The 27116-nt window shown below is 35.7% G+C and overlaps 1 protein-coding gene across 2 annotated transcripts in view; it reads right to left on the bottom strand.

Moving 5' to 3' along the window:
- LOC136030307 (erythroid differentiation-related factor 1-like) overlaps positions 1 to 27116 on the bottom strand; it is a 76808-nt gene that overhangs the window by 5973 nt on the left and 43719 nt on the right. For both annotated transcript variants that reach the window (XM_065709199.1, XM_065709200.1), the window contains exons 8-12: positions 24638 to 24898; positions 17007 to 17704; positions 11307 to 12093; positions 7662 to 7816; positions 236 to 470 (exon numbers count right to left, since the gene is read on the bottom strand). In XM_065709199.1, coding sequence (XP_065565271.1) covers positions 236 to 470; positions 7662 to 7816; positions 11307 to 12093; positions 17007 to 17704; positions 24638 to 24898 — 2136 coding nt within the window. The remainder of the gene's footprint in view (positions 1 to 235; positions 471 to 7661; positions 7817 to 11306; positions 12094 to 17006; positions 17705 to 24637; positions 24899 to 27116) is intronic.

The raw sequence follows: 27116 nt of genomic DNA, 5'->3' as shown, positions 1-27116 counted from the left end.
AGGTTGAATAAAAAACAGAAAAATGATCCTGGAGCATAGAGAAGAAATTCTGGAAGTTCCATTCAATTACACCAACAACAACAACAATAAATTGTTTTCTTTTCGACAATACAAGTCAATTAATTACGTTTGAACTGTACCCAAACTTTAAGAAGATAAAGGGTTTTTTGTTAAATTTCCAAACTTTTTTCCTAATATCCGTAGCTTCACTAAATAAAGAGAAAGAAGAACTTACTTTTTTGTTTTCTTCGATTGCTGCAGATGCAGCTGTATGGTTTGAAGAAGAGTTTTTAATAAATTTTTCAAAAAACTTCGAAGGACAACGTCAGCTTCGTCTTTGTCTTGATCTTCGGTGGATTCTCCCGAACCAAGCGCTACAAAATACATTTGCGACATCTTGTGCAGCACAGAGTGACAACTAAAGTAACAGGAGATGGCAGCACGTGCTTGTTTGAGCCGGTGATCTTCATCTATACAAAAATTTGTATATTAAGTGAGCATAAGTAAAGAAGAGAAAGAACGACAGACAGACAGACAGAGTCAGAGCGAGAGAAAGATTTCTATTCGGGAAAACAGAAGAAAAAGAGAGAAGGATTAGATTTAACTTTTTTTAGTTGTTATAACTAGGTTTTGCGTATTTTTTCGAATTGTTTTAATAATTTACCTGCGGAAAACCCATTCAAATTTCTTGAATTATTAGAATCCCATTGTCTTTCACAAAAAAAGATGATGAATTAAAAATATTTCTTATAAAATTCCTTTTAAAAATATACATAAAATATTTTACAATTCTTTTAGCTCCAGGGGGATAGCTACTCACCCTCTTCTGCCAGTTATGCGTGTGGCACAATGAGATTCACATAGTTTATTGGATATCGAGTCAATCAAATCGAGTTTTAAAGGCACATTGCTTTGAGAACTCTGCAGGGTAAAACATCGCTGGTGAAAACTCTGGACAGCAAAATCAAATGCATTGTTTTCACTAGCAAACATTTCTTGCCATCCATATATGTAGAAACAAATCACAATCATTTTTATAAAAAAGAGAGGTCAATGATTATCAAAATTCACTAGCAAGTGCTCTATTGCATCTCATGCAGTTGGAATTAAGGATCTGGCTAATTTCGCTGTTTTGGTAATTTTAGTAAATAATTGTTAACTTGATAATTTTGGTAAATAATTTGGTAAATAAAATTTGATAATTTTGCTGTAAAGAAAAAGCCTCTTTTGCATTCTTGGCTGGGCCAGAGTTAAAGCTCTGACACTCCAAGGCCCAAGCGTCTTTGCCACTCCATTTTCGCGAGACTTTTGGAGAAATCGTCAAAACTTCGGAGATAGGAGAAGCACTGAATAGATTGCAACTGATGAGCCAAAATTGATAAAAAAGAGAGGTGATACAGATGTATCAGCTGCCATTTCTGGAAGACATCTGGCAGTTTAAACCTGGCCACGGAATTCCTGTGTTGTTTTAAAATCACTTTTCTGTGAATAGGCAGCGGAGTGCATCTTGCACTTTGACTATTAACTACAACAGTTCGATTTTTGTTAAGAAAAGAAAATCAGTCAGTGATAATTTTTTGCACCCCCTGGCATTTTGTGTCTCTAGGCCTAGGCCTAGTGGGCCTATTGGTAAACCCAGGCCTGATTCTAGGGCTCCTGAATATGAGACCTAATGTAACTTGTGTGAATTTCGAAGGTGGACAATTTTGAATTTTCGAGTATAAAAATACACAATCTGGGTAGCAGATAAGACGAACTACATTTTTATTCATCATTACATTAATGACATTACAACTAAGTAATATCACAATGCTATTCTTGGTTTCAAACAGCTCGTGGTAACGAACAGTAAGTAAGGAGTGACCCGACTCAACAGTAACCAAAACTCTAAAAAACAAAATTTTGATGCACATAGATATACCAAAAGAATTGGATTTTTATGTTGATTTTGAATATATAAGTTTCATCAAGTTTAGTTCTACCCATCCAAAAATTACGAGCTTGAGAAAATTTGCTTTATTTAAAAAAAAAAGAAATTTTGAGATAGCCATTTTGTTCAACATAGCCGAAAAATCTAATAACTATGTCTTTGAGGGCGAAAAAATACCCCCACAGTCCCTGAGGGAAGAGTTGCAAGTTATGAACTTTGCCCATTGTTTACATATAGTATTGGTTATTGCGAAGTATACAGACATGTTCAGGCGGGATTTTTCTGGTGGGAGGGTCGGGGAAGAGGCTAACTTGGGAGGATCTTTTCATGGGGAAGAGAATTTCCATGAAGGGGCGCTGGATTTTCCAGCATTATTTAAAAAACAATTAGAAATTAAATAAAAAAAACACGTTTTTTCAACTGAAAATAAGGAGCAACATTAAAACTTAAAACGAACAGAAATCATTAAGTATATGAGGGAGTTCGTCCCCTCGCCAATATCTCGCTCTTTATGCTAAAGTATTTTAGTAATTGCATTAGAACAATTTATTTTAATTAAACGGCTTTTGGAATTCAGGGGGCATTCTTAAAGAATTGGAACAACATTCGAACTTTAGCGTAAAGAGTGAGGTATTGACGAGGGGGCAAACCCCTCATATTACGTATTTGAGGGAGTTTCTTCCAATCGTCAGTGCCTCACTCTTAACGCTAAAGTTCGAATTTTGTAAAATAATGGCCAATATAAGCAATAGTTTGTTGTGTTATTTTTCGGCCAATCTTAGGTTTTAATATTATCTTAAGCAGCTTCTTAACTATGATTTTTATGTGATAGTAAACCCAAGATATTGCATGTCTTCGGTTTGTGGTTGTTATTAAATAAAAAATACTATCTTTTTCCAACTGAAAGTAAGGAACAACATTAAAACTTAAAACGAACAGAAATTATTACTTATATGAGGGGGTTGCCCTTTTACAGTACCTCACTATTTACACTAATGTTTATCTTTTTATTCCAATTATTTAAGAGTGATTCCTGACACACAAGGACCGTTTAATTAGAATAACAAGCTTTATACAAATTCACAAACACTTTAGCGTAAAGAGCAAGGAACTGAGGAGGAGGCAACTCCCTCATATATGTAACAACGACCAAAAGAAAATCTGAGAAAACTGCGGTTCTAACAGTTCGTGGTAACAAACTGTAAGTAAGGAGCGACCGGGCTCAATAGTAACCGAAACTCTAAAAAACGGATTTAAAAAAAACAGTTTTTGATACCAACATATATGTTAAATGAATCGCCTTTCTATGCTGCTATGATTCCAAATATATAAATTTCATTAGGTTTAGACTTGCCAATCAAAGGTTACGGGGCTGAGAAAGTTTTCCTGATCTTCGAACCACCCCCCTAAAAGTCAACTGATCTTAATGAAAATCACACCATAAGATCCAGCGTACCAGAGAACCCTACGGTATAGGTTTCAAGATTCTATCTGCAGAATGTGAAATTTTGCAATTTTTTTTTGCCAGAAGAAAGATCACGGATGTGTGTTTATTTGTTTGTTTGTTTTCAGGGGTGATCGTACCGAACCAGTGATGGAATAGGGCTCATTCGAACGGAAATTAAAAGTTCTAGTGCTCTTTTTACGTGGCCAAAACGTTGGAGGGCAACTAGGCCACCTCCCCCGCCACCTTTTTTCCCAAAATCGTCCGATCAAAATTTTGAGATAGCCATTTTGTTCATCATAGTCAAAAGGCCCAATAACTATGCTTTTGGGTATAACATGACCCTCCCCCCACACATCCCCAGGGGAAAAGTCTTAAAGTTATAAAATTCGCCCATTGCTTACGCATAGTGTTTGTTATGGGGATGCATGCATACATTTTCGGGTGGGGGAGGGGAAGGAAAAATTTTCTGATGGAGGTTTTTCCACAGGGGAATTTTCCAGGGAGTGAAGAGAATTTTTATACAAAATTGTTTTTACATGTCTCGCTTTCTCTTTTCCGTCTAAATTTTACGCGCAGAGTGGTTATGAGTAATTACCCGGGGTAAATTTTCACCGGGATTGAACTGTCTAGACGATAAATCCCTGGGGAGGAGGGGTTTTTCCGTGGAGGTGGGGTCAATTTTCCTGGCATTATTTAAAAAATGATCAGAAATTAAATTAAATTAAGTAAATTTTCACCGGGATTGAACTGTCTAGACGATAAATCCCTGGGGAGGAGGGGTTTTTCCGTGGAGGTGGGGTCAATTTTCCTGGCATTATTTAAAAAATGATCAGAAATTCAATTAAATTAAGTAAATTTTCACCGGGATTGAACTGTCTAGACGATAAATCCCTGGGGAGGAGGGGTTTTTCCGTGGAGGTGGGGTCAATTTTCCTGGCATTATTTAAAAAATGATCAGAAATTAAATTAAATTAAGTATATTTTCACCGGGATTGAACTGTCTAGACGATAAATCCCTGGGGAGGAGGGGTTTTTCCGTGGAGGTGGGGTCAATTTTCCTGGCATTATTTAAAAAATGATCAGAAATTAAATTAAATTAAGTAAATTTTCACCGGGATTGAACTGTCTAGACGATAAATCCCTGGGGAGGAGGGGTTTTTCCGTGGAGGTGGGGTCAATTTTCCTGGTATTATTTAAAAAATGATCAGAAATTAAATTAAGTAAATTTTCACCGGGATTGAACTGTCTAGACGATAAATCCCTGGGGAGGAGGGGTTTTTCCGTGGAGGTGGGGTCAATTTTCCTGGCATTATCTAAAAAATGATCAGAAATTAAATTAAATTAAGTAAATTTTCACCGGGATTGAACTGTCTAGACGATAAATCCCTGGGGAGGAGGGGTTTTTCCGTGGAGGTGGGGTCAATTTTCCTGTCATTATTTAAAAAATGATCAGAAATTAAATTAAATTAAGTAAATTTTCACCGCGATTGAACTGTCTAGACGATAAATCCCTGGGGAGGAGGGGTTTTTCCATGGAGGTGGGGTCAATTTTCCTGTTTTAAAAAATGATCAGAAATTAAATTAAATTAAGTAAATTTTCACCGGGATTGAACTGTCTAGACGATAAATCCCTGGGGAGGAGGGGTTTTTCCGTGGAGGTGGGGTAAATTTTCCTGGTATTATTTAAAAAAGATTATTTAAAAAATTATTTTAAAAATTTGAATTGTGTCCCAATCCTTTAAGAATGACTCCTGAAACACAAACGTTAAGCATAAGACTTTAGCCTAAAGAACGAAATGTTGAGTAGGGGCAACCCCCTTCATATACGTAATAATTTCTGTTCATTTTAAATTTTAATGTTGCCCCTTACTTTCAGTTGAAAAAACTTAATATTTATTTAATAAAATTAAGAGCTACATAACAGTGAGACTACCAGTCTCTGCCCCCCCCCAGGCAAAAGGACTGAATGTCATTTGCAATTTACTGGAAACGATATATATTTTGGTATGATTTTTATTTGCCAAAGCACTAACAGCAGCAAAAAAGAAACCGTGACAATGATCAAGATTACAGAAAAAAAAAACAATTCTTACAGTCATCAAATTTGTCATTTTCAATTTAATTTTAAAATTTTTAAAGGACACCTTTTGTCAAAATTTTCCTTTCCTCCTATTTCATTCCATTCAAAAACATAAAAAATAATGTCCAAATAATTTTTTTTTATTTATACATATAATTTAAAGTAGTTTGATCAACCAAAATGTTGGTCTTAAGCCCTCATTCTCCTAGATAAAAAATGTGCCAAAAATAGTCTCTCTCTTTTCAGTGATTAACAACTTATTTTTATCTTCTACTCTTAAAGAGACGTAGTCAGAGCGTATTGTTTTTTCTTCTTTCTACTCATTACTTTATCTAAAAGCTTCAATGTCAACGTTTACAGCTCAATCTTAAAAGTGTTTGCGCATTTTAGCATGTTATCTCTAAGATTAATACAGTATAGGGTTCTCGAGTAAATCTTGGAGATTTGAATCCCCTCCCTCCGGGGCGGGGGAAGCGAAAAGGGGGGGCATCTAATGTTTCCCATACAAAAGAGTTATTTTCCTCGTTGTTCAAGGTGGGGAACTGTAATTCTTTTTATAAAGGATTTTGATCCAATGGTGCAATGGTGCAGTTTATTCCGATGGTGCAACTTTCATTTCGAACTGAACTATAGTCGAGAGGTTTCATACTCTTTTCCGAAAATCCTATTAATTTGTTTTCACAACAAGCTTTTACTATTAAGATTATTTGAAAGGTGATATGGCCTATTTTGTTGGATTTTGCCCTAAGGAGCACAGCAAAGGAATAAGTTAAGGTAAAGAGGTGATGTTGGGTAAAAAAAAAATCGATCAAGTGGGCAGCTTCACTTACCTAGGTTGGATTATTAGTAAAGACGATGGGAACAGTGAAGATGCTAAAAGTAGAATAGCGAAGGCTCAGGGTGTTTTTCCAGAGTTGAAAAAAGTTTGGAAAAATAAAAAAAAGTCTGTGAACCAAGATTAGAATATAGGAAGCTATAGTGATGACAGTGGTCAAGTATGGTTCTGGAGCGTGGGCGCTCCGAAGAATGGAGGACGATTTGCTAAATATTTTCCACAGAAATTACGATGGATTGTTTTGGGTATCCGACTGACTGATCATATCTCAAACAGTAAACTGTACGAAAAATATGGGTCAATCCCTCTTTCAAGGGCTATAATGAGGGAAAGATCGAGGTGGCTAGGACACGTTCTGTAGTAGAAGGATAATAGATTGCCCAAGATTGTCCTTGTTGGACAACCGTCTAGGGCAAAACAAAAAGCAGGTCACCCCAGAATAAGGGGAGGATGTTGTACGGAAAGATTTAAGTGAAATGGGAACTTCTTGAGAGGGTGTAAAGAGGAAGGCTTTGAACAGACTGGAATGGAGGAGGAGCGTGCGTAGCTTTGGCTTCAGGCGACTTAGTGCTGAAGTGAGTTGTTAGTAACGTTAGTTAACTGAAATGAAAGTAACCATTCCTGAATTAGCTTCAATTCGCGATTCTTCTCACAAGGCAGTTTTGTTAAACGCTTTTTTAAACATCTAGTTACTATGTGCCGTCGATCAGTCTTTGCTGAACGAATAATTTTTGTTAAGAAGTGGAAAATGCTGATCCCAATCCCAATACAACTCTGGAATTTGAAGTTGAAGGACCGTCGAATCTTGAGGACCTGAAGGATGCTGCATCTACCAATGCTATGATTTATCTAGGCCATTGCCCAGCATTATAGGCCATCTATCATCTACCACATAGGCCATCTACCACTACTATGATTTATCTAGGCCATTGACCAGCATCCTTCAGGTCCTCAAGATTCGATGGTCCTTCAACTTCAAACTCTAGAGTTGTATTGGGATTGGGATTAGTATTTTTCACTTATTAATCCAGACCACACGGTCCCGCAACGTTTCCAACGGTAGTTTTGATGTTTTCACAAATAGGAGTTCGATCTTTCGTGGTCGTAAAATACCTAAAGGTGACACTCGGTTCTTTTAGTTCTCTTCCTCTCTCGTCAGTGCCATCCCCTAGAAACTGCCACCTGGGGTGGTCCGCAACCTCTTTTTACGCCCCATCCTGCACCCTTGGTACCTGGCTACAGTACTTGCTGCATAAAATTTATTAAATTCATGTCTTTGTAAAAAGGTAGACAAACCTGCGTCACAAAGGATAAGATTCCCCACAGAGGATAAGATTAAATTCATATCCTTGTAAAAAGGTAGACAAACCTGCACCACAAAGGATAAGATCGCATCGCTCCAGCTGAACGGCAAGGTATTTAGCCAAAAAATCCATATCCAGAAACGAATCAGCTGCCTGCCTATAATGCTTTTCTGCTAATTGTTTCATCTTCGTCGCTGCACTAGAGCTAACATCAACACGCCTGTAAAAGAAAAAAGGAGACAAAAAGCAAGAAATGAAAAAATAAAAAAGGAATTAAAATCTAATTTAGAATCATAAATTGAGCTTGTTATAGAGTTTCGCCAGACACATTAAAAGATAATGATACTATCTCTTGCTCTCCGCACAATGGCTTAATTTGGGAGGCAAATATTGCGAGGCCAATTATTGGACTTATAATGGACCAATATTGAGTCCAATATTGGACTTATAATGGAGACCAATTATTGGACTGTTTAATGGACTTAACAGATTCCTTTGACAAAACCAAACCTTTTAGAGAGAACATATAACTGCGTTTTTTTTTAAAAAGATGAACAACACTGTTTCTCAAGGTCCTTTGCCCTAAATGTTTTTTCCCCTGAACACAATTGGAGTGAGCAGGAATCTAGATATGATATAAAAATATAAAAAAACAAGTTGTCATAGGAATCTAGGTGAGACTCTAGGGTATCGGACAATTTTTGTCGAAAGGTAGATATGATATAGGTAGAAGATATCTGGTATCTACAGAAATACCAGAAAGGTAGAAATATCTGGAAAAATATGATATAAATTATGTATAGATTAGATTAATCATTTAATTATATACATAGATTAAATCAATTATATTATCTAATTTATATAGATATAAATTAGATATGATATAAAAAGATAAGAAAAAAACAAATTGTCATAGGAACATAGGCAAGACTCTAGGGTATCAGACAATTTTGTCGAAAGGAAGTAACTTAAAAATTTTTTTTAGGACATTACATTGAAATTTTCACCTTCTCACAGTTTACTCAATAAATAATATCCTTAACGCCCTTACACAAAAACAACTCGCAGGAAATTAAGAAATAAAATCTAAGAGAAGGGGAAATAACAGAGGAATCAAAGGGAAAAACAAAAATTAAGAAATTAAAATTTCATCAAATTTCTCATAGGCTTAACTCCCTCCTGAAGACAAAAGAACCTAAAATGAATAAATGAGCAGGAGTAGAAGAAAAAACTGCTCTTTTAACAAAAACAAAGGATTCCTGAAAGAGTTTTAGAGAATATATATATATATATATATATATATATATATATATATATATATATATATATATATATAAACAAGTATGTGACTCCAACTTAACAATTTTTCCATGAAAAAAAGATCACTCCTGGCATGGGAGTTGAATCCAAGATTTCCCATCGTGTACGTGGTCTAGTTCTACTGCTTGGGGAGGTAAAACAAGAAGAATCTAATTTTAAAATGAATTTTACCTTTACTCACCCCCGAACCATGTTTCCAAGCTCAAAATGTTTTGATTCATTTATACGAATTAATAATTTCTCCAACTAAAACCAAACATGATTATGTAATCAATTTACCGCTCTAGCCAATACCTGTCAGCCTCAAAGTCTAGAGATACCATCTGAAAGTCTAGAGATACCATCTGCGATTTTTGGAACCACGCTGCTATAACCTTGCCTCTCTAGTGAAAAATCAACAATATAATTTCAGCTCAGGAAGAAACTAGTCCATTAGTTCTATCCCCTACCCTCCTCCAATAAACATATTTTTTCTCAACCCACTGTCAAATAAGCCATTTGACGGGAATATCATGAAAATTCTATCAGGATCCTTTCATTTCAGTTGAATGATACGCGAGCATTTTGATTCCTTTTGTGAAGTCAAGAGCATTACAGCTGATATCTAAAACTACATTCAGTGCAAAAAAAGAAAGAAAAGAAAAAGAAAAAAAGGATATCGGCGATATATTGGCTACATATCGTACTGTAGACTATAACATAAACAATTAGATTTTATGTCCTTATTTTCTTTCAGGAGTTTCATCAATCAATAATAGCTTTCCTTAATGCCTTTACAAAAAAAGCTTTCAGACAATTAAGAAATACAAAATTTAGGAGGAAAAAGCAAAGGAATTAAAGGGAAAAGCAAAAATTAAGAAATTAAAATTTCACTAAATGTATCGCAGACTTAACCTCCTTCTGAAGACAAAATAAAAACTTAAAAAAAACAAACGAGCAGCAACAGTAAAAGAAAAACTGCTCCTTTAACAAAAGCGAGGTAATCCAGAGAAAGCAGGCCGGTACGCGGAGGAAGTAGCCTTTGGAGCCCCCTAAATTTGAAATAATTTTTCTTCTGGCTCTCGAGTTACAAGCTCCTAGTTGAGCACATAGTTCAGAGGCATCGAGTAGTGAGTGTAACTTGGCGGTGCCCGAGATGCCCAAAGACCTTTGCCATTGTGGCGGGGGTTGCTGGTCATCTCCCGCACTGCAGAGGTTCCTCCCCGCGAGAGGCCTCTGAACCCGGAGTGTACTGCAGGCAGAAGCATATGAGGAATGAAAGTGGAAAAGCGAATGAGGGAATGAATGAGGAATGAATGCACTGGTGTCATTGGAACGCCGGGTCCTTCGGGACCCACTATCCAAGCCAGTGAGATGAATGCTAATGTGGGACATTTAATGTGTGTTGTTGATGGCTGTGGCAGGAGTTTCACATCTGCGACGGGTCTGGGGCAGCATATGCGGCACCAGCACCCGATCGTTCATAATGAGAGGTTTGCGGGAGTGAAAAGGGCTCGATGGAAGGATGATGAATTGCGACGTGTCGCACACTTTGAGATAGAATGCGGAGATCTGGTTAATGTAAACCAGTACATTGCTTCGAAACTGCCTGGGAGGACGGGAGAGGCAGTGAAGAAAGTCCGCAAGCGGCATGATTACCTTGAGATTCGGCGCATGTAAGTGCCGTTTTTTCGAAATTTCAGATCTTTGGAAAAAATATTCGGCGCATGTAAGTGTTGGAAACTCATCTATAGTAATTGCCATGTGGCCACCACATAGAGATATGGCTAAATTTATTGATTTGTTTTTAGTTACAAAAAAAAAGTCAGTTTGAAATCTTGAGAACCGAAGTTCGAGTCCTGGTGTCGCTGGTTATTTGGTTTGGAGCGGGGCTTAATGACGTGACTCTGAAAGCTCAGCCAGAGTCGACCCATCTCTAAATGGGTACAGGGAGAAATCGGGGGAGAAAACATGGGAAGCGTCGGGTGATTTGCCCCCAACCACAAATTGCATTCCCGGCCGAAGGCAGTGAATCAGGAGATCGGTACCTGCGCAACGCAGACCATTTGGCCAGCATGCGAAAAAGTAAGTTTCTTTAGTCACCATATATAACTGTCAAGTAAGTATTTTGAGAGCACTTGTCTTTACAAGAGCTAACCTGTGTTAGTTCTCATAAATGTAAACATGTCTGGCTTGTATTAAGGGATGGGGGAAGGGCAAAGGATATTTTCAGAGGGTTGGGTAAAAAACACCACTAATTTACTTTTAAGGCCAGAATTAAGGTCTATTTTAGGCCCATTTTTCTAACTAAGGCCTATTTTTCCTGAGAGCGTGGCCTAGAGAAAAATCTCAATTGGGAAATCCACCATCTCTCTACCCTTTCTGTATACATCGTTAATAGCTTAACTTACTTAAGAGATGAGTGATATTGGGCTGCAAGTCGAAAATGAATCGTCGCAATTCGATATTGATAAAGCGGCAGCCGTGAGCAGGAATCCTCCACTTGAGAATACTTCAAACAAGACAAAAACAAAGAAGCTACTTCACGCTCAATATCACCTGCGCTTTTAACACTCAAAGGTGGGTTTTCCTGTAGTACACAAGCAGCATTGAACGAAGTGGTAGACAAATCCCACTGCACAGCGTCCCAAATACCCGGGTTATAGTCACGCTTTCCAAGAAATTCTAATGCTTTCTTATACGCTTCGATTGCAGAAGAAATATAGCTTTGCTCCTTGGGGGACATTTCTTTCTCTATATTTCTCTTTTCTAAGTGACTTCGCAATCTATATAATCTTGCAGAGTTTGATTTCAATAATGCCATATTACAGGAATCTCTTATTTCTTCAAAATAGTCAAAACCTTTTTTTAAACATTCTTTACTTTTTACCAAATACTCCTGTATTTCCATACCATTATCTTCACTCACTGACGTCACTAAGTCCATATAATATACACCTAGGTCATTATGTATGTTCCCTAGTCTTCGAAGAAGTCCAGGTATATCATAATCCGTTTTCTTACTATTTTCTTCGGCTTCTTCTGTTGGTTTATGATGCTTACGTCGTTTCACTACGGAAAAATTTTGTAATTGTTTTCCAAAATAAAGGGCTCGTGAATAACAGTATTTTGACTTTTCCAATGCATTTCCTAAAGTGGATGGAAAAAAGATTTCTTCCGTAGCTTCTTTGTCCACACCTGAAAAAGAAACAAACATATACTTTCTATTTACAGTCAAGAGCAGATTTTCTTTTAATGCAAGTTCAGAGGGACTAGAAAACGGTTTCTTGTAGAAGTTAATCGTGTGAAGCTACATTTGGGGGGGGGGGCAGAAAAGAAAACTTAATAGGAATTTATTCAAGGAGGTACCAAATTTGTGAGAACGGATGAATTATGTAAAATTGTTTAACAATATTAAACCATCAATGCATGGAATTACTGTCACTTGTAATTTTTTTTTTTAATTATAGGTTCAAATCAAAGACGTAAAGCTAATTAAACTGTAAATTCTAGCCAAATCACATTATCCGAGACAGTTCATATTTCCGTGGATGGAATGTCCATGATAGTCATAAAAAATTATCATTGTGCATTTGCTTCTGAATGACAAGTTTCCCCTACATGAGTTACAACTAGGGAGGGGGGGGGGGACAATTGCCACTACTGGTTTTTGGAAAATACCTTTTTTGGTACTATATTGCCCTCGCCTGATTTCAAAATACCTTTTCGTATCTTCATTTTTAAAATGTTCAAGAAGACATCCTTGCCCTCACCCCACTCCATATTTTCGTAAATTTGCACCCCTGGTCCCCCACACTATTACAATTTTAGTAATGTTTTTGCTATCTGCAAATAAATGATGAATGAAGATTACATAAAATAGCGTTATTTGGTGTCTGGATTACTACAAGGTCTTTCGTTCAGACATGCTGAAATAAATCCCCAAGCCTTTAAAAAGCACTGCCGGGCCCAAAAAAAATATTTATGTTGACATTCTTCTGTATTAATTGGAAACTCAAGCAAAAAAGCCTTAATGGTAAGCTATGACGCTTAGTATGACAAAGAATTCATGGTAAGTCCGAACCCACTGAAGAAAATCTCCCAGCCTCTAAAAACACCTGTTTGCCAGAAAAAAACTATTACGGTGACCCTCTTTTTAACACCTTACGGTTTTAAACCTACTAAACATGACAAAGAATTTATGATAAGCTCGAACAAACTGGAAAACGATTGCCAAGTCTATAGAATCAACCCACTTGGCCTTAAAAACATTCACTTTGAACACCTTTTTACCCAAAGAGACACAGTCTAGATAACCATCAACCTCATGGTAAGCTATAAACTTGAGTAAGAATGGCAAGTTCGGATACACTGGAAAACAAATTCCCAGTCTGTTAATATGGTCGTTTAAGTTGGCTTGAGAAAACATTACTTTTTGCTGTTTTTTTTTTCTTAAATGAAAAAAGAGTCTAGCTGACTGTTCATAAGTCCTTTTAACAGACAGCGCTAAGGCGCTGCCTAAGTAAAGAGCCAAATGGCATTCATATATTTCTTTTTCTTTTTCCCCGTACGGAAGGGATGGTCACATAATTTTTTTTTTTTGGGGGGGGGGGGGGTTCATTCGACTAGAAATTAAAAGTTCCAATGTCCTTTTTAAGAGTCAAAAGTAAAGGGGGGTAAACAACCCCTCTCCCACTCCTATTTGGCAAATGGCTTTCATGTATTTCTTTTTCAACCGGGTGCTCAGTACGGAAGGGATGGTCAAATAAACCTTGGAGGGGGAGGGGTCATTTGACTAGAAATTAAAAGTTGCAATGTCTTTTTTAAGAGTCAAAAGCAATAGGGGGGGGGGGAATCCCTCTCCCACTCCTCTTTACAACCTGGCCCCCCGGTAAACCCCCAGATATAGAGCCAAAATTTCAAGATAGCCAATTTCTTTGAAATACGCAATCAATAGGTCCAATAAATACAGCTCCTGGAAAGACATGATCCCAAAGCCTCTTGGACAAGGACTTAAATTACTCAAATTGCCAAATATTTACAGATGGATTTTATAGGTTTAATATATATCATCTTAGGAGTTCAGTGGCTGGAAATGTTCAGGGATTCTTTTCCAAGTCAAAAGGAGTAAACATTTTGTGTACTCGAAATGTGTGGAGTGGGATTGGAAAATGTTATTCTTAGGTCCTCCAGCTAAGAGGATCCAAATGTAAAAAATGGCTCCCGCTGAAACGGCCCGACAAAGGACCAAAAAAGAGCCAAGAAACTTTTATACCATCCACTTCAAAATGCTCAACCCAGGATTCTTTACAAAGACAATATTTACATGGAAATCTAAATCACCATAAGTTCCTTGATACAATTTCGATTCTAATCGAGTTGTCAATTTTTGTTCACTTCCGCTGTCAACAGAGAGCAGAAGACCTTCAGGAGAATTTTTAATAATTCTTTCTGCCTTCGATTGCCTACCATCTTACTCGACTTTTCCAACTTGTCTGACACCATTGAAAGTCGAGTGCTAGCTAATAAAAAAACAGGTAATGTTCAAATTATTATTAGGGGTAAAAAAGCTAAGCGTTTTCCTCAATTCAATTTAGAAAGATGGTGGCTAGCCACTACCATGTTAATTCTAATTATTAAAATCATAGTAATTAATTATTCTAAGCAGTCTTGAAGAATAATACTAAATCAAATACATTCGATTGAATTCTAGAGGCAGTAGGAGGTCATTATAACAATTTAAATAATTTACCTCAACCCCCTTTACAAGTATGAAATGCTCTTAGAGGAATACAAAAATACAGGGAAATAAAATAAAAACACTAATAAGAAAAAATAACAAGAATAAAAAGATCTTAGCTACTTAGACGACAATATTAAGCTATACAGTTAAGTGGAAAGTCGATAATATTTTCTCGACGCTTAGGAAACCTGTCCACAAGCAGGTCCAATTTTGAAGAAATATCAGAAACACCATATCTACTCGAAATGTACCGGTTGAGAGTCCAAAGCGATAACTGTAGAAAATATTTGCAAAGCGAAAGAGTAGGGATTTACTTTTCTTCCACTCAGATATTGTGGAAAAAACTCCATAAAGAGGCCAAAAAGAATAAAAGGAGAGAGAAAAAAGCGTTTTAAAGTATGCCCCAGGTTATTTTTTTAAACTGGCCATTAACTCGAACAAGCGGTCCTTACAATTTTCTAAGCTTTTCTTTCAACAATGAAGTAGCAAGTGTTTTAGTAGTTTTTACATTTGAGCCAAACTGGAGGGCTAAATATCTCAAAATAGACGATTCGGAAATAGTTACTGGTCCAACATTGATAGTTACAGGAGGTTGCTGAGACGAGCCGTAGATAAGCAGCTCAGTTTTAGAGGAGGCGACCTGGAGGCCAGTCTCATTGAAACCAAAGTAGACTACGTCAACTGCTTTTTGGAGAACTTGGAGCTCGTCTGATTGTAGACGAATGTCGTCTGCGTAACATAGGTTGCTTACATCAATATAGGGCTCAACCAGGAACGGAGCAATATTTTTAGTAACAATTCAGGTGGCATTTTGTTTGCACGAATGAAAATAATCTGTGGCTACTTTTCTTTCCACTTTTTTGTGGCTACTTTGACGTTTCATAAGCACGAACGAAAATAATCTGTGGCAACTTTTCTTTCGACTTTCTGCTTTTCTTTTGTTTTCTGTGGCTCCTTTGATGTTTCGCAAATAGGAATGAGAATAATCTGCGGCTACTTTTCTTTCCACTTTTTTGTGGCTACTTTGACGTTTTATAAGCACGAACGAAAATAATCTGTGGCAACTTTTCTTTCGACTTTCTGCTTTTCTTTTGTTTTCTGTGGCTCCTTTGATGTTTCGCAAATAGGAATGAGAATAATCTGCGGCTACTTTTCTTTCCACTTTTTTGTGGCTACTTTGATGTTTTATAAAAACGAACGAAAATAATCTGTGGCTACTCTTCTTTCGACTTTCTACTTTTCTTTTGTTTTCTGTGGCTCCTTTGATATTTCGCAAAAAAGAATGAAAATAATCTGTGGCTACTTTTCTTTCCACTTTTTTTGTGGCTACTTTGATGTTTTATAAACATGAACGAAAATAATCTGTGGCTACTTGTCTTTCGACTTTCTGCTTTTCTTTTGTTTTCTGTGGCTCCTTTGATATTTCGCAAATAGGAATGAGAATAATCTGTGACTACTTTTCTTTCCGCTTTTTTTGTGGCTACTTTGATGTTTTATACACATGAACGAAAATAATCTGTGGCTACTTGTCTTTCGACTTTCTGCTTTTCTTTTGTTTTCTGTGGCTCCTTTGATATTTCGCAAATAGGAATGAGAATAATATGTGGCTACTTTTCTTTCCGCTTTTTTGTGTATAAACACGAATGAAAATAATCTGTGGCTACTTTTCTTTCCACTTTTTTGCGGCTACTTTGATGTTTTATAAACATGAACGAAAATAATATGCGGCTACTTTTCTTTCTGCCAACTTTTCCGTTTTCAGAATTTCGCGTCACTGTTTGAAAAAGTAGAAAATTATTTAATTGAACGGGTTCCGAAGGGATCACCACAAATCATCTACGAAAGTTCCCCTCTGTCTAAGTCGTTTTTGTCTAAAAGCATTTGAACTTGTCCCCATTTTTGTCCGACATGAGAAACTGCACTTTAAATTTGGTTTAACCCTCCCCCTCCATCCCATCTACAAGAACTCTCTCCCGCCTCCCTTTGTCCCTCTTACCTGACTTCCCAAGGAAGCGACTGTGGAAATTCCAAACTTCAGTTTTCCATCAGCCTTCAAACTTTATATGAAGTTTTGAATGAAACTTCAAAGCTTTGAAGCCAGAGTTGTAAATTTTTCCCATTGTTTTCGTAACTTCTGTGCTCGTTGACAATTTTTTTTTTGTAGTTTCCGTATTTTAATTATTATAGCATTTTTCTTATTTTATAACTAATTGATTGACGTGAAGGATACCATGTTTGGGCCATCTATGAATTTTTTGGTTTACAATAAATGATTTGATAAACTTCATAGATACAGTCCCAGCCTAATACATTCGATAACACCTATTTAACAAGAAAATCAAAAAAGCCAATGAATAAAAAATCATACTTGACCGGTTTTTCATAATTTTGTCCAACAAATCCAAAATTTCATTATCCACATTTTCCCAAGCATTGTTATAGGCATCCCTCTCTTTTGACGAGTCACTTTTCCAATTCCGCATCACAACATAGATGATATCCCCGGCAACAGCCAGTGCATACGTTTTGAGCTTTAACAGACATTCATTTGCCTCCTTCTCCCAATTTCGATAAGACTCAAGCAGCTCCCAAACCCTTGCTGCCATGTTGATATTGTGCAAAGAACAACCCAATTCTCTTTGATTAAATTTCGCCTCAGCCAATGTCAAATAAGATAGGATAAACTTGTATAAGAAAGCACATTTTAATTTGTCTTCATGGCTTAGCTCCTCCTCTGTTTTGACTGGGGGGCGGAGCTTACCTCTCAATTGTAGCTCCATTGTTTCTTTTCTTTGTTTTTTCTCGTTATTCTTAAACAGAGGCTCATATGGCATTGGTATAGGGTGGAAGGGTCGAGCCATTTCTGGTTCATGCTCTCTTGATGGCTCAGAGTCTTCTGGGATATTAAAGTCTGATTTGGTGAGTAGTTGGCGCAAGGCCTGAACACCGTAACTAAGGCCTTGGATGCACCTTAGCTCAAGTGGTTCCGTTATCCCTTTGAAACGCTTTTCTTTGTATGGTACAGACGCAGGAAAGCACAGGGACTCAATCGACACAGAAAACTCGCTAGAAAGAGGAAAATCATTATAAATAACAAAACGATTCATAGACCTGTACATCTATCTTAGCATTAAACAATTTCTTAGCATCAGTATAAATTCAACTTTCCATTGGCGTCAATATGCGAAAATTTAGGGTGGGGGGAGACGGGTAAACTTTTATTTTTGTTTTATTTTTAAAACGAAAATGCCAAATAAAAGGAAAATTTTGAAGAGAACTAGGGGGAACATACCCCATCCCTAATTGACACAACTGTAGCTCTCTCGGTTGCATATTGGTACCATAGTAATGTAATCTAACTTGACCGATAAAAAATCTAATGTTCCTAAACCAAAAAAAAATATAGCATACGCACCTACCATTTAACACCAAACACTGTGTTTGACAAGCAAGTATTTGATTTAATATTATACATGGTTTATATGTTTTTAAGAACAGTACAGGCACATCATTAATGTAGACAAATAATGATAACAGTGGTAGGATTAAACTAAGCGTATAGAAACATCAGCACAAAAACCTCAAATTTAGGTTCGGGACTAGTCCCAACGAATCTCATATTCAGTAAAAATAATTGATTCGTTTCAAAAGTTTTCGGAAGCTTAAAAACAGCTTGCTCTCAAACTCATTTCGCGTTCTAGTTTTAAATTCTGTTACGTCATTAATCATTTTGTAACGATCATACTGTAAAATTCGCGCCCATATCCCCCCCTCAGGAAAATTCCCGTATTGTAAGATTTTCCCTGATTTTCTCAAATATTTCTAGGTGATTCTCTCATTTTTGAAGTTTTATTATTCGTCAACCCAGCACAATTTCCAACATATGTGATTGTTCAACACAACCTATTTAATGCCCGATACCAAAGATTGTGGCCGTCCTGGCCGAGTTGGTTGGTGCGCTGGATTCGGGATCCTTTGTCTGAGAGGACGCGGGTTCGAATCCCAGTGTACCCAATTCTTCAGTTGGGACGGGGGTCAGTGGCGTGACTCTGTAAGCTTAGCCAGAGTCGACCCAGCTCTAAATGGGTACCTGGAGAAATCTGGGGAAGGTAAACAGGAAGGGTGTGTGAAAGCACAGGATGGCTGGCCCCCAACCCCCCATTGCACTTCCTGGCTGAAGGGCCAAGAAACGGAGATCAGCACCGCCGGTAGGGACTGTAAAGTCTAATGCCGTATCCTTTACCTTTACCTTACCAAAGATTGTACATACCAGATGAACAAGGAATGATGAAGTTCTGTAATTTTGAATTGGTCATTCCGTCAACCAACACAAACCAAATGCATGAATATGTTATTACAACCTGCGACTAAGTTGCGCATTTGTAGTTATGCTTTTTTTAAGAATCGTTTTAAGTTAGTAAAAATACAGCTTAACTGCAGGGTAATGCTTATCTAATTTAGAAAATTTCTCAACCCATCCTAGCAGAAGATTGAGTAGGGAAGAAATGAACAACAATTAAGAAAGAGAAGGGACTTGAATGAATATTTTATTTCAAAACGACTACTCATATATTATAATTGCCCAGTTCGCCTTCACGTCGGTATACTATTTATCGAAATTATCTTTGACATTATTTAGCTCTACTTAAACTATTTCTCGCGTTCTTTCATATTCACGTTTTTTATCGTTTTTATTATTTGGTAAATGACGACTTATACTTATTGACGACATGACTGCCTGTCCATGGATTATTCTTTATGGTTGATTGTGTATGGCTATGCTGTTTGACCTATGTGATTGTATGGATGAGAAGGGTTAATGTGTTTGTGCTGTTGCATTGGTGATTTCTTTTTTCATTATATATATTTGCATCCACTCTCATTCTTTTTTTTTGTGTTCCATAATAATTGTTGGCTTTTTTATAAGAAGAAACATTAAAACTAAACCTTACTGGTACACCAAGGAAAATTATAAATAAAGAGTATTGTAGTGAAGAAAATTAAAAATTTTTTGCTTTAATACCCAGGGCTTATAGAGACTGGTACTTTCTTCAAACATTTTCTAATTAACACCTCTTCCTCTGGACTCTATCAAGGGTGCAACCTGCCACATGTTTGATACTTGTATATTCGTTATGTGTAAAATTGTAGCCAAGATAGTAAAAAATGGCCTAGATAAAAAAAAAGGATATTTCCGGCCATTGTAAATGAAGAACAACGTAAATAGTCGGCCGAAATCTCCACTCAACTGTCCTCAGCACAAAATAGAAAAATAAAAAAAAATACCCGAAAAAAACAACCACTAGCATAGATAAAAAGCAATCATAAAAAGCAACCATTTAAATAGACGCAAATCTTTTCCATGTAACGAACGGTTAACCGCTTTTTCCATTTTTTATTCTGTTACCCCTTCACAGTTCCATGAAAAGTCTCCTTTTATTTTAGGGGTTACGTTTTTTGTAGTTTCGTTTGGCATATATATATATATATATATATATATATATATATATATATATATATATATATATATATATATATATATATATATATGTATATATATATATATATATATATATATATATATATATATATATATATATATATATATATATATATATATATATATATATATATATATATATATATATATATATATATATATATATATATATATATATATATATATATATATATATATATATATGTATATATAATATTATTTATAACAATAATATTTTTTAACATGCTTGTAACAGATTTGTGCTATTTAACAAGTGAATTATGTTCTATTCTTTTTTTTCACGTTAGCTCTTCTTGATTAGCAGAAATATTTCTACAATAAATATGAATTAAAGTTTTCGAACAGAATTACTGAAACAAACAAAGCCTACTTTGCCTGATGAATGAACGTAAATACATCAATTCCTACGCTGCCCAATTCATACCATTTTGTCGGATAAAATGAACCTCTACATAAAGCTTTTGCAATAAATAATTCTATCTCATTAAAAATTTTGAGCAACAAATGTATATTTTGCGTTTCTTCTTGAAAATCAATGAGTATTAGGTCTACGTCATAAGAATGGTGGATCCAGGAGGGCGCTCCCTGATGTAGTGGTGGATTTGTGGTTTACCCCGCTTGCTATTTTCTGGGAAGAAAGTTATTTTTTTTTAATTGGATTTTAATAATTGAGTTTTTGATAAGTTTTTAATTATTAAGACTGTTTCTTTTTGCAAACAAGTTTGAAAAAAGGTTTCAGTTACTTTGTGCGGTCTGTTATATTTTACTAATGATGCACATGGCCAAAAATTATTTAATCAAATATAGGGTTATCAAGGGAATCTGTCCATTTTACCCCAAAAGCCAACTGATAGGCGAAAATCTTCATTTCGTAACAACAAGAAAGGGAAATTTAAAATCATAACTTCTTTAGGCTGTCGAAATGATATTTCAGAATTGTGCCGTCACAACGGGGCTGAAAAGCAAAATATTTTCTTCTTTTTACTGTCAAAAATTTGTTTTCGGGTCTTGCTATGGCACTGAGGCGAAGAAATTGATATCATTACTTTTTTTTGGCTGTCTGTTTTGGTTTTTTGGGTTTGCTTTTTTTGCGAAGCGGGGTGGTTTCTACAACATTGTTGAAATACCCGCAATACGATATTTTATATTTTCTGCATAATTTTTTGCCTTTTCACTTCTGACCGCTATAGGGAGTGAGTTAAGCTTTTTATTGTAAAAAAAAAAGGTCTTGAACCATCTTTTGTGGTCATGCGCTTTTTGTAACAATTTGTATAGGCCAAACCATTTAGCATGTTGCATAACTTTGTTGCATCTTTTAGTAACTATCATAGCAACAAACAGTAGGAAATAAGGATAAAAATACAATAAAAATACAATTTGTATATTCGCAAAAGATATATTAAACATTAAATACTAATTCTTTTAGGGGTGTAACAAGAAAAACATGTATAATGGCTAGTCCTGTCAGTTTAGAGCTCTTTGTTAGTATATCCTCTTCTATTCATCCTAAAATACTCGAATAAAGGCTAAAACCGTCACAAAAAATGTGAACTCTAATAAAGATGCATGTAGGTATGTGCTCCAAACTAAGTATGGGAGTCAAAATACTCCTTAAAAATCAAATAATTATGGGTTTGTTATTTTTATATTTGATAGGTATAGATTGGTGATTTAAATACTCAGGGTTACAAGATGTGGTATATTTCTAATTATTTTTTTTTTATTCTTGAGATTTTCAGATATTCGATTCAAAGTTTAAATCTCGATATATCTGTCGAGCACAAAAAATTTGAAATTTGACTCAGATTGGACAGAGAATTGTCCTGTAAATATTTTGATTTATAAACAACTAATTGTGGAAACATGATTGGATGGTATGTATCAAAATAAGTATAAAAACCATCAGCGATATATATGGCAATTTAGACAATTTTATGGACAAATATATGCAACCCCTATAAAAAAAACATAACTATATTTTGTGACTGGTTGGTATTGAAAAATTCTGAAGTAATATTGCAGTTGCATTCTGTTTCCGTGGTTAACTCAAGTTGTGTGAATTTCTAGTTTTTATCAACATGTTATGAGTAAATGTTTGAAAAAAATCGATGCCATTCCACTGGTTAAAAATGAGGATTCAGAGACCTATCTATGCCAGCTAGATAAAAAAAAAAAAAAAAAAAAAAAAAAAAAAAAAAAAAAAAAAAAAAAAACAAAAAAAAACAAACGCAAATCTTTAAATTACGTTGTAACAACGCAACCCTTTAGATTGCGGGTATTTCTCTGATCGCAAGTTTATCGAAGCAACCTATTATGCACCCCCCCCCTCGAAAAAAAATCCTGTATCAGCCCCTGTGTCACAAACAATAAAATACTACATAGTATGTAAGACGTAGTAAGCTTTCGGTGTTGTGAAATGGTTGTGGGTTTTCGGTTTCCCGTAAGTTCTACCCCCTCTCCTTATCCCCGGGAGAGAAAGAAAAGCTTCCCTTGATCGTATTTTTTCCTTAAAACCCCCAAGCTTATCCAAACTATCACTAGGACGAGTAGCAACATGAAAGTCATTTCGCGTTGTTTTCTTTATCTTGTTAAAAGTTCATTTAACTTGTAAGCTACTTTAAGCGTTGAACAGCTTATTTCCACCGAAGTACTATTTTTTTTTTATAAATTATTTCTGAGACCAAACTATTCATGCTTGACAAGACGAAAAAAAATACTCAAAAAAAAAAGGAAAAACAAGGATATTTCCCGCCTGTGAAAATATAACTACAATGCAAATATTTCGGCTGAGACCTGCGCTAGCCGTTCTTACTCCAAAAATACAAAATAAAAATAAACCTAAAAAAAACCTTAAAAGGCAACAAAATAAAAACTTGAAAAACGGTTACCCTTTCGCTGTTACATGGAAAAGGTTCGCTTCTATTTCAGTTGTTGCTTTTTATTTACGTTAGCGGTTGTTCTTTTTCCGGTCTTTTTCTATTTTTGGACTGAGGACCGATGAGCGGAGGTCTCAGCCGAAATATTTACATAGTCTTTAATTTTCAACGGCTAGAAATATAATCGTTTTTCCTTTGTTTTTTTTTGTTTTTTTTTTAGATTTTGCTCATCTTGACTATTTTTATTTTTACCTATCTTGGCTACGATTTTGCAGGTACCAAATATACAAGAATCAAAGATATGAAAGGTTGCACCCATAATAGCGTGCAGATGAGGAGGTGTTAGAAAATGTTTGAGGGAAGTACTAGTCTCTATAAGCCTTGGGTTTTATAGCAAATATTTGTTAATTTTCTTCACTACAATGCTTTATTTACAAAATTTTTCAGCGTACCAATAAGGCTTAGTTTTAATCTTACTTCATATAAAAACCCAGCCATTATCATGGAATGTAAAAAGAGAACGAGAGAATTCAGAAAACGTATTCGAAACACAGGCTGTTAAAAAGTAATTAAAAAAAACTACAGCTAAAAACTGAAGATGGTCTCCAAGAGACGTGTCATCAATGTCATCTAGGCGGCTCAAATATCGGCTGCATAGGGGCGCAGCTAAGGGAAGAGATATCCCACCCCCCAAAAATTTAATTTATCTTTTTAGTTCAATTTAGCCTATGTGTCAGCACTTGTCAGCACACTGGATACTTTTTGCCGGCACATTCGTTATATCCCCCCCCAAACCCAAAACCCGAGCTATGCCGCTGCGGCTGCATTGTTAGGTTGTAGATACAGGCGAAAACTGCAAAATCTCTCTAGTAGGAAATCTTACTACCTCAAGCTTACCCCCAAACCGCTTTGAAGTTTCAACATGCAACTACGAAGCTATTGTGAATAAAACGAATACTGATATCTCCCTATGTTTATAGGATTAAACAAAACTAAACCTTTACTAAAAACACAAAATCCAAGCATAAGAAATGGTATTTATCATTTTTAGATCATAAAACAATATCCTAAAGCGCTGTATGTTACAACTTCACAAGAAATCCTGTTTTGTTTTGTATCATTTATGTATCTTATCATTTTATATCTTGTATCAGGAGGCCATCGTACAAGGAACAAATGTCCCCTCCCCGTGACTTTTTTTTTATCAACTCCTCAGGATTTTGCGAATTGTTTTCATTGAAAAAAAACTTTTTTCCCAGTATTTTCGTCGATAAGAATGGAAAATCAATAAAACTAACCTTCCCCCCCTCTAGATTTTCAAAAACACATTTTGCGTCCTTCTACATTTTCATGAATTTGGGTCCTTGAAAAATGGACCATAGTCGACATCATAGAGGATATTAGATGATATCATAGAGGAAAAAGTGAATGTTTCTCTTGCTACATGAGTCAAACGAAATATTAGAGCAAGCATCCCTGAGAAGACATTATATTTCCCAGAAAAATCCAGAAAAAATGTCCGACAAGCTACAGCAATTTTTGCATTTTTACGCGAAAACGAGCCAGCGTGACTCTAGAATTGTCAACATTTTTTATACTCACTCATCATCATCATCATCTTCCTCATCTATGTCTTCCTCAATGACATCTTCGCTGGAATTTTCGTCTTCGTCTCGACAGAGATTTGGCGACGCAGGATTCAAATCAGAGGGAACATAAAGGTCGTTAAGAATATAAAGAGCGGTGATTATATAATCGAGGTGCGTTTTCTCGTTAAGAAGCGGCAGAGAGCTCGTAAGTAAGGTTCTAATTGCACCTTGGTGCCCGTCATACGGAGAAGAGCGGTAGATATTTACGGCAACCCTGGAATTAAACAGTAATTCAGCATTTACAGGTTTCCTATAGAACCGAAATTCAGTTGACTTGTTAGTGGAGAGAGAAAGATGGATTTATTAATATAAATAAATAAAACAACCAAATAGCCCTAAGCAAAGCGTTTGGGCTTACAACCCCAGTACACATACAAATAAAAACAGGAAAAAGAGGAGAGGAAAATGAAAAACAAAGAACAAAAAAGAAAAGAAGAAAAGAAAAGAAAAAAAGAAAAATATTCGATTACCCTGCATTTTGATCGATACGGGATTAAATTTCAAAAAAGACAAAACAAAAAGAAACTAAAACCACTTGACCAGTATCGCATAAAACAAAACTAACATCTTGGGAACAGTTACTAAAGGGTATGCAAAAATCGAACCTTATTGATACAAACATAACAAAAATAAGTACATACATACAGACCAGGCCACTTTCTCATTTTCTGCCCTGAAAATATCTCCCGATTCTGCCCCAAGACTATGAGGTTTTGTTTGATTATTTCAAAAATCCATTGCCTTTTTCCAAACTGATTAAGAGTTAAAATTTTTAAATCCTTATTTTCACAGAAAAACAGGGGTGCGAAGAAAATGCTAAAAGGGAATAAATTTCTTTTGAGTTAGTTTATAAACTCACTGAAGCATTAACATATGTTTCATATCTTTTAACTCCGTAAATAAGAATTCAATTAAGAAATTCGAAGCTACATAAACTACATAATTTTTATACTTTTAGGGAGAAAACTTCACTACAAAGTGTGTTAAATATTTAAAATGCAACCAAATAATTAACAATTTCAAATTTCCAAAGATTTCAAAATATATTGAATTATCAGAAAAAATTTCGCTCGAGTTTACTTCTTCAATTCCGTCCAAAAAGAGAAAAATGTAACTTTTACTAATTCGTCTGACATTTGCCCAAACGACCTCCCCCCTAAAATATAAACCTTGGACCTTTGTTTTACCTCCCATCCCCATCCTTTACCCTCTACAGGGTTGGTAAGACATGGCGTCTTCTTCTGGCGTTTCAATAGTGAAAATGTGGAAACGAAACTAAAAGTCGGAGTTTTTTTGTTTGTTTATTTTTTTGAAGAAATGGAGTTGCGGAATCCAACAACCAAAGAAAAAAATCATTTAGCAAATCCGTCAATGATTTTAGGAAACCACACTGGCTAATCATGACAAAAACGAAAAACCAAATCTAAGGAGAACGTTCTTTTATTTTTTATTCTTTTTATTTTGGCTGAGTAACAGTGAGCGGAGGTCTCAACCGAAATATTTGCATTTTTTCTTCTTACGTCACTGGATGTTAACTTGCTTCAGTTTTGTTAGTTAGTTCTGCCCTCTTTTGTTCATACAACGTCATCAAGCAGTATATTAAGTGAGTTCCGACGTGCTGAAATATTTATAATAAGTTTTTTTCAAGCATCAAAAATATTCACTTCCATTAATTTACATTCACAAACTTAAATAAATTAGTATTTCTTCAATGATTAAATTACTTGAAGAGATAAAGCTGTCTTTTGTGAAAAACAATACGTCTGCCCAACACTCAATGGTTGGGTCTCTGCAGGCGCTAATCCAATCGACGACGAAGGGGCACACAGGCCCGCCCAGGAGGTCAAATGTTGCACCAATTACAGAGGAGAGAGAGACGAAAACACCATTGGAGCTGAAATTTTGTTGTTACCCTCCCACATATCTAAATTCTTCACCACCTCTGGGCCTGCGTGATAAGCGATGGTACTACTGAACAATTCTGAGTAGACATCAATGGAATTTTTTTGCCGAATAAAACCTGAAAAATTTACACTCACTAATTTGTTTTGCCCCATATTTTTTTAAAAGTAGATCCTTAATAGCAGCCAATTCCTCAAGGCGCTGTACATACCGGACGATGTACACTATGTCTTTCTGGCAAACGTGTCGCAATCGCCATTAGAATTAAGAAAGAAAAGAAGAAATTTTATCAAGAAAAGATGATACTGTTTCTTCAGCTCAAGATTCGAAGTGAAAGCTAATTTTAAATATTCAAGAAAAAAATTGGACAGGCGCTTGGCTCAATAACAGAGCTTCGTGATATCTATTGTCATGACATTCTAGGCTTTTTTTTAATGCAGTTGCCCTCCTGCATAATTTCTATAATCCCCTTCTTTTATGATAATTTAAAACCTGCGGTTTGTCTTCAATTCGCATTTACCATTTTAAAT

The sequence above is a fragment of the Artemia franciscana genome, chromosome 8 (genome assembly GCF_032884065.1).
Source record: "Artemia franciscana chromosome 8, ASM3288406v1, whole genome shotgun sequence".
NCBI lineage: Eukaryota > Metazoa > Arthropoda > Branchiopoda > Anostraca > Artemiidae > Artemia > Artemia franciscana.
Note: the sequence above shows the minus strand (reverse complement) of the source record. Positions and strands in the feature narration are given on the sequence as shown.